Source organism: Aegilops tauschii, chromosome 7 (assembly GCF_002575655.3).
Source record: "Aegilops tauschii subsp. strangulata cultivar AL8/78 chromosome 7, Aet v6.0, whole genome shotgun sequence".
NCBI lineage: Eukaryota > Viridiplantae > Streptophyta > Magnoliopsida > Poales > Poaceae > Aegilops > Aegilops tauschii.
The window spans coordinates 416667322-416676081 of record NC_053041.3 but is presented as its reverse complement, the minus strand read 5'-3'; the positions used below and the strand labels follow the sequence as shown (position 1 = coordinate 416676081).

The window sequence follows — 8760 nt, the reverse complement described above, 5'->3', positions numbered from 1 at the left end:
GGGGGAACAGCTGTCCCGGGGCGAAAAGGCGCGCTCCGCAGGACAGGCTGTCTCGCAGGATCGGGAGGGCCGAGGGGAATCAGGTTCGGGATCCGTGCGTGACGGGGCAGGCGAAGCCGCGGTTGGTCGGGAGGCCAACGGCAGGATGGGTTGCTGCGACGCAACGCAGGCAGAAGACTCCAAACGGGGCACAAGCGCTTTATCCGCTGCAGGAAAAGAGATTCGATGGGCCATGCCACCGTACGGCCGTGCAGGGGCATCCGAGGGGTGGGGCCCAAGCACGCCGGCCCAGACGCGTGCAGGTGGTGGAGCAGCACCACGCCGCTGCCGCCCGGCGCATGACGAGCGCCAGAATCGCCGGAGTTCCCCGAACGGTGCGGGAACTGATGCCGCCTAGGCCAGGGCTCTGGCAAGGGCGGAGAATCGTCGCCGCAAGATTGACAACTTAACGGTCTGAAAAACTATTCAAAGAGTGACTTTTAAGCCAGGGGCAGCATCGCCGTCGCCATGGCCAGCCTAGGAAGAAGGGGGAGCGGGGCGCCGGTAGTCAGCGGTCTCCGTGACGAAGATACGCACCGGGCGGCGGAGGACGCGCATCGCGAAACGCTCGGGCACCGCGGGGTTGGCATCAGGGAGCACCGCGTCGGGCTCCTGGAGGAAGAGCTCAGCCTGCCGCGGGATGGCGTCGGGGTTGTTCGTCCAAGCCGACAGCCGGAACGCGGACCGGTCGGAGCCATCGCGAGTTTCCGGAGCCAGGTGCTCAATCTCACAGAATGGAGCAAGCAGCATCTCAGCAGAGGAGCGGTGCCAGGCATGGTCCGGGATGCCGGTCATCTCGATGTCCACGCGGAAGAGAAGGTCGACAGGCTCCGCACCTGCCAGGCTGCTCCAGGGATGGAGGATGAGCCGGAACCGCGGGAAGCGCGCGTTTCCGGCGGCGACGCGGGCGCGTGCGGCTGGGTCAGAGAACCGGAGGAGGAACGGTTCAGGTTGGTGGCGATGGACGGAGAGGGCGTCCGGCGGGAGGAGGAAACGCTCCCGAAGCGCGGCGGCGAGCTCGGAACAGGAGATCCCAGAACGGTTGCCGGCGAGGGTGGCGACGAGCGAGAGCTGCTACAGCTCCAGCTCCGCCGCAACGAGCTCAGCAGAGCGTGGCAGTAAACAGAGCGACATCACCGGGCGGCGAGAGGGGTGACCGGACAGAGGCGCGGACGAGCCCAAGGCCGCCGGGGAGGCGGCGGCGGAGCTGGACCACACCGGGGAGCCGGAGGGGGTGCTGGATCTCGCCGGGGAGGCGGGGGATGCGGAGCGAGGCGCGGAGGCGGACGACGCGGAGAGGGCACTGCCCGACCCGGAGGACGCGGGCCGGCAGGACCCCGCGACGCTGGCGCCAGAGCACGCGCTGGGCTCGACGGGAGCGGAGGGGGAGGGGGAAACCTGACGAGCACGTTTCGCCGGCGGGGAGGGGCGGTAGGGGGGGTTGGTGCAGTTGCGGCGGAGGTGACCGTAGAACCGGCAACGAGAGCACCGGATGTCGCGGCGCCACTCGTTGCGCGGGTGCTCCGTGCTGAAACAGCGCGGACACTCCGCCGCAGGGGCAGGCCGGGGGGCGGGGGCGGCGCGCACCATCAGGCCGGCGAGCACGGCGAGAGCGGGGGGCGCTTGCGCCCGCGGACCACCTCCCAGGAAGCCTGTGGTGGCGGCGGCGGGAAAGGATCCCGGTGGACCCTGTGGATCTCCGAGCGGGGGACGCGCCGAGCGGGCGGGGCGGGGAGGTGTGGAACAGAGCACCTGGCGGTAGGAGGGTGGCGGGCCGGAAGAGCTCGACGGGGAGAGGCTGGCCTCGAGCCAGCGTCTCTCGCGAGGTCGACCGGATAGAGGGGAGGAGGCCATGGCCTAGGAGACGGGCCTAGCGAGGTGTGTGGACGACGGGGCCGGAGTGGCCTCCGCCGGATGGCTGGGCGCCGGGGCTGGAGTGGCCGGCGGCGCAGCTTGGGGAGGAGCGGGCTAGGGAAGGAGCGGGCTCACAACCTTGGCGCTGCTATCAAATTGTCTCATCAATATTATTAGTAGTAGTTAACTGAGTACACTGCACTTAGTATATAGTAGCAAAAACGTAAGGAGACTTAGCACGTGTCATTACACGTACGCTACACTAGTTACAACTATACGTACTTGTGGTTACATCCTTAATTAATTTACGAAATAGCTTGTGCGCAGTAGGCATCGGGTCATAGTATATGGGTATATTGGTTCGTTGCAGCTTTGCTTCAGCTGGTTGCGCTGAGGAGGGAGATGATGTCGAGCGAGACAGAGCAGAGCTGTTTGAGCGCCTCCTCCCTGGCGGCGAGGTCGGCCGGGTACGCCCCGGGCCTCTGGCGCCGGAACAGCGCCTTGCACACCTGCGGGTACTCCGCGGCGGCGCCGACGTAGACGGCGGCGTAGTCGTAGTCCTGCTGCGCGATGGAGCCCCTCGCGGCGGCCAGCGCGTCCCGCGCCTCGCCGTACTTGGCGGAGCAGGTCCGGAGCAGCGCCTGCACGGTGCCGTCGACGGCGGCGCCGCCCTGCGCGGTCACGTTGGCGCCGAGCGCGGCCGCGGAGGCCGAGGCGTTGGAGGCGGCCGCGGAGACGGCGATGGCCGAGAGGCCGCGCACGTCGGCGGTGGTGCTGGAGGGGTCCGCGGCGAGCGCGGCCACGCAGAGGTCGTAGTAGGCGGTGGAGTTGCAGGTGGTGCGGACCAGCGCCGCGGCCACCGGGGCGGCTGGCGCGGGCGGCGGCGACGGCGGCGGGGAGTGCTTGGCGTGGCCACCGTGGCCGTGGTGCGAGGACGGGCCGGAGCGGGAGCCGAGAGCGCTGGGCGCGAGGAGGGTGGCTACGAGGAGCACCAGGGTGGCGGTGGTGATGGCCATTGTTGGCGCCATTAACTGGAAACTGCTACGAAGAAGGCAGCTAGCTTCTCGCTGTGAGATGTTCGTGGCTCTGTGGAAAAGGAGAAGCTGCTTCTTGTTATGACTGTCTTTGGAGAGTGAGGAGCGTGTGTGCTGTAGGTGCTGTTTGCTTGTGTTGGTGGGAGAGAAGGCACTGGGATGATGGGGTTTTATAGGAGGAGGAGGTGGGATTACCTGGCCAGTCTACTACATGTCCATCCTTATGGTTGCCAAAATTGACTTCCAATCAGCCTAATTATGTTTTGTTGGTGGTCAAGTGGAGCAGTCCACCATGCCATATGCTTCCTCTCTTCTTCTCTTTCTCACCTCCATTTTTATTTTCCTAGATGACCCTGCTGGGTCAGAGTGCTGCTGCATTTCATAAAAAAGAAAGATTGGCTTGTCGAAAACATATACCCCGTCCTACGCTGAAATGGAGGTATGTAGACCTACATTTAGATACATCCATTTCAGCGTCAAATAATTCCGGACGGAGGTAGTAGTACTATTAGATGGCATGCTTTGGTCACTTTTTTGTTATTGCACATGATCGTCAGCAGTGGCGGAGCTAGTGGTGGGTTACGCCGGGGGCTGGCGTAGCTTGAGCGATAAACTCTCATGATTTTCAGTACTTTGTAAGATGAAATTGCAAGGGATGTTGTTAATAGACCTAGGCCTAAATGTGTGTCATGTACAAATATAATTAGTAGTCTTACAATAAAATTGAAACACCACCTAATTACGAGAATATAAACAAATGCAGAGTTGAGTCTTTCAATGCCAAGATGATCATTGTCCTCGGCACGTGCATGGGTCCACATGCATGTGCCGAGGATAAGGATCACTTACACGAGTGCAGGCTCCCGTCTTTGTTTTGGCCGACACCAGGGGTGGAGTCAACACCACCCCTAGGTGTAGGCTGTTTGGAGAAGATAAACAGTAAAATACCTAAAACTTAGATGGTTACCGCAACACTTGCTCTCGAATTTAGTTTTTTATTTCTAAATTTTGTAGCTTGGCAGTGAAACTATTTATCCTCTTACCAAGCATCGATGCCAAATAGCCGATACTTCTACCCAATTTATATCTGTATATGGAGCGGGTCCAATCTCCATGACAGCAATGGTCTAGATCCTATAGATCCTAGGAAGAGAAGTCACTAGGACCCAAAAAATCCTTGGACTCGTACAAATAGCTACCCTTGTTTATTTTTCATCTCCTTCTGTAACTCCCAAGTTTACTGAGGTTTTACTAATACGTAACTAGAAAATGTGATTGTGGAATGGACACTTTAAAGATTTTTGTGATGTGAAGGCGAAAAATAAGAAATACTAAATGTTTAGAAGTGTGCAAATAACTTGGGTGGTATAGCTTAGACAAAATCTAGCTAGACCGGATGCTCCACTATATATATCTAGTAGAAAGAAAATCCTTGTTGTGGGGCTAGTAATTCCTTGGAGTGGGACACTATGAGTACACTACTAATATACATGGACACATGTTGTTTCCTCTTATATTGCAGTGCACTAACAACCCACTCGATGATATTGGCTTGTTTTGGAAGTAAACGGGTTATTTAAATTGGTCTCGACAAGTAGCAACTGATGACATTGTGCACTGCTACTAAGAAAAAGTACTCTTGCCGTTGGTATTCCACTTATATTTAATTTCGCTGCTGTAGGACTGTACATGTTTCTCGTGCGTGTATGAGCCCTAGCTTGTTGATAACAACGATAATGTCAGTGCTCACTCCACGACAAATATACTTAATCCCCTTTTCAGGGGAATTTTTTTGTCAGGCGCTGGACATTTCAATTTTAACCGTGTGCTACAAAAATATCCATGTAACTAAGGATATGGACGTCTGGTTCCAGAAAATTAGTAAAATAAAAAAATCAAGAAAATTTGAAAATATTGTTGAAATAAACCTGACCTTCCATTGTGCTCATAAAAAAAGTTCCACAAAAGAAAAACCACGTTGACTTCAGGGCAAAAAAAATAATAGGCAAAAAAGTGTCAACAGTGACTTGTATATAGCAATAGATTTTGTTTTTTTTTCCATGAAGTCAACGGTGATTTTTTATTCGCAACACACTACATACTGCAAAAAGAAAGTCAAGTTTATTAAAAAGAACTTCTGATTTTTTATTTTTTTAATCAATAACATTTTCACATATCGGGTGCATATACACCCATGAAACAAATAGCACTTTTGTAAGGGCATCTCCAACGTAGACCCTCAATCCGCCCGCATTTGTTCGGATCGCGCTGTCCGGACGTGTTTTTCCATCCAATGCGGTCCTGTATCGTCTGCGGGTTGGTCCAGGCGTCTTTTTTTTACCGCAAACTGGACGCAAACTCCGCGGGGGGGGGGGGGGGGGGGGGGGTAAGGCTTTGCGGGAGTCGCCCCCTAGGCCCACTAAAATCCTCCTCCTGGTCCCTTTTTTCTAGTCCACGATTGCTCCCCCCATTCTTTCATCTGCACCCTCGCCGTCCGTTTCCGCCGTTGTACCTCTCTGGCCGCCGCCCAGGCATCCTCGGATGTCTGCATACCCCACCCACAAGACTGTCGGCCTTGGGCTACACCGATGTCCACCCAGGAATCCCTTCACAGGCAGGTACCCTCCGCATACTTGCCTACGCAGTCCATGGCGGGCACCGCTCCCGGCAAGTGTTCGGTCAAATGTCATTGAGCTTTTTTTTAACTTCTTGTTGTTTTCTAGAGAAGCATGATGGAGGGGTACTTAGTGGACGAGGATAAGTTGTTGTGCGATGTGTGGTTGGCCGTTTCTGAGGACTTTGTAGGCATGAACAAGGGCCCCATCTTTTAGTAAAGCTTGCATGCTTCGTTTCATGGGCGAAATAACATGGCGCCCTATAATATGCAGGCAATGTGAAGTCGCTAATGCATCGATGGTACACCATCTACAACTCCATCACCAAATTTTGCGGTGCTTCACCAAGTGGAGACAAGGTGGCCATTGGGCACATCAGCCATAGAGATCATAAGTGTTGCTTTCTATTACTCTATATGTTGGTTAATTCATTTATTTACTCAATGTTGATGTACACGCTATGTAGCCTGCACACGCTATCATGACGTACTACATGACCGAGGGCAGACCATTCACGCACATATAGATGAAGCTCAAAGGGCAATTTGTGTGGGACCACATATGCCAGTTTCAAGCTCTAGTATCGTTGAATTTGGAGTAAATGATTTCAAAAAACTTGTTGAACATCCGGTTACCTCGTTGAATTTGAACTATCGTTGTGCCAGAGATATTTACATGGATGAATTGTGCTACTTCTATAATTACTTTTAGTGTTGCGGGCTATTTTTGACTTTCTCCGTCCCAAAATAAGGTGGTGCTTGGTTCTCTAGTCCTAGGACTTTTTCTAGTCCCTAGAACTTTTTGAAAAAGACTCTCAAGGAGGTGCTTCTAAGGACTTTTAGCAAAAAGTTCCACCCTGTTTGGTTTGCTAGGGACTTTTTCTACTCCCAACATAAAAAAGTCCCTGAAACCGAACACCCCCTAAGTGTCTCAAGCTTAAAACAACTTTGTATGAAAGTTAGTACAAAGTTGAGACGCTTATTTTATAACTGAGGGAGTATAATTATGTCCGAACTTTGCCGAATTCCGTCGTTTTTGTATGAATTTCTTCCGGTTTGTTAAAATCCAATTTGAAATGTATGAACCTATGGTTGGATGGCCGGCTCCCGCATCAGCGTACGCAGACCGGTCCCCCTGATGGCCTGATCTGCAGACAGATGCACATATATGTAGTTTCTCCCGTGCATTCAGTATCCATTATCCAGCAGTACGTACGCCAACTAGAAAATACGTGTCACTTAATTAGATTTCTCCAACTTTGACCACGAACCCACAAAAACCATTTGGATTGATTGGTTTAGTGAAAACACTGACGGTTAAATTAAGTTGTGATGGAAAATCATCTCATCCCCCCCCCCCCGCGTCGCCCCTCCTCTGGCGACACGGGGGGGGGGGGGGGGGGGGGCGCCCCTGTTCGCACCGCCGCTCCCCTCCCTCCCTCACACCCAGTCTCGCCGCCGGCAAAGGCCGCGCGTGCTCCGGGCATGGCGGCGGCGAGGCGCTTCTCCTCCACCGTGCGGCCACCGTTTCGTCAGAGGAGGGATGACAAGCTGCGTCAGATTGGATCGGGCGCCTGGCCTCGAAGGCGGGCGGAGGCAGCGCTCGTCGGCGTCGTCCCGGTGTCCCTGCCGGCCAGTCCCGCCCCCCTGTGTGCGGCGACCCGTCGCTGCTTGCTCGAGCGCTGACTGGTCTGGGGCGGGGGCGGATCTGGGGCTACCTTCCCAGATCCGGCCGGTGTTGGCTGGGCCGCCAGGTGGGGTCAGCCGGGGAGGTGGTGTTGCTGGGTGGTGGAGGCGGGAGTGGTGGAGGCTGGTGGCGGTGGGTGTTGTTGGTGGTGCTTGGTGGACTGTTGCGCCGGTTTTCGATCTCCCCCGCCTTTGGTCAGTGCTATGGCGTTTCGGATCTGGTCTCCGGTAGGTGCACGGTGGCGCGCGTGGGGCGTGTTCGTGCTCCTCATGTTTGGATGCATCCCGGGACCATGGTGGTTCCTGGCCTCGGGCAGCGCTCCTCTGCTCCTCGCCGGCATGGTGCTCGGTTAGGTTCGGCGGCTCGCGCTGCGTCCGGTGGCCCTGCGTTCGGACGACCATTGGTGGTTCCAGTGCCTAGTGCTGATATTTGGCCGTATGCGGTCTCCGCGGGGAGCGGTTGGTTGCGACGATTCATGTGCTTCTTCGTCTCGGAGGGGCCCGATGGTGGTGGTGGTCAACTGTCGTCTTGCTGTAAGTATGTGCTCAAACTCCGGGTGAGAACCTTGCATCGACTATGTCGATGTCGGCGGCAATGTTGTCTGTGGACATCGTTTTCCTCGTAGGAGGTGTCGTTGTGGAGCTCCAGCACCTGCAGTACTTTGTTTTGTGGTATCCGGGTGAAAACCTAAGATCTGGCTTGTCGGATCGGATGACGGTCTTGTGTCCTTGTCGGCACTACCTCCCTGGAGGCGTCATCTTGGAGACCCAAACGGCGGCTTCTGTGCCTGCGTGTGGTTGAGGGTGCAGCGTTTGGTGGTGATGGTGGTGTGGCCAAGTTGGGAACAGTCGGAGGGTCCAATGGTGGTGGTGGTGGTGGTGCGACTGGCTTGGAGTCGACGGTGGTTGTTTGGTGGTGTTCTCTGGGGTTTGGTGGCGGTGCCTTTGGCGCCGCAGGGCGGCCATCTGTTTTCCCCCTCGTGAAGGTGTCTCGTTATGCATGCTCAAGACTCTCCCTTGGCGGCCGATGTATTGCGGCGAGCGTCGTGCTTTTGGTGATGTCTTGGTTCATCTTTGCTCTTTGATGGCGCTAGATGCCTCCCGAAATTGTTAATCGTTCCGATCTTCCGTGGCGGGGCACCCAGTCAAGGTTCGTGCTTTTCGCACTCGTTGGTTGTGGTTGCTCCTCAGTTGTGCCGTGGGGCTCGGTATGCACGCAATGCGATGCGTTAGGTTCCTCGCAAAGTCTCAGTATTGTGATCCCTCGACAACACCCCATAACTATTTGTGTCTGCCGTGGTGATGGTCCTTTTAGTCTGCTAGCTAGGTCCCGCCCTTGTTGGGTGTCTTGTTCTTCTCTTCTCCTTGTAACCTTGTTGTACGGTTTTCGGCCCGGTTTCCCTTATAAACGGGTCAACTTGTTTTAGGTTTTCGATTTGGTTTCCCTTATAAACTGGATCACTCTCCTGACGTATTGGCCACTTTGAGTAATATATTCACGTGGAGGGACTCTTCCCCAGTGATTCTCAAAAA

General features: G+C 55.2%; 1 protein-coding gene across 1 annotated transcript; it reads right to left on the bottom strand.

Moving 5' to 3' along the window:
• Positions 1–2039: 2039 nt before the first annotated feature.
• On the bottom strand, positions 2040–3073 carry LOC109761670 (pectinesterase inhibitor 28). Its single transcript, XM_020320492.4, has one exon. It carries the CDS (start codon positions 2919–2921, stop codon positions 2271–2273), a length of 651 nt encoding a protein of 216 aa, XP_020176081.1. The 5' UTR covers positions 2922–3073; the 3' UTR covers positions 2040–2270.
• Positions 3074–8760: the final 5687 nt, after the last annotated feature.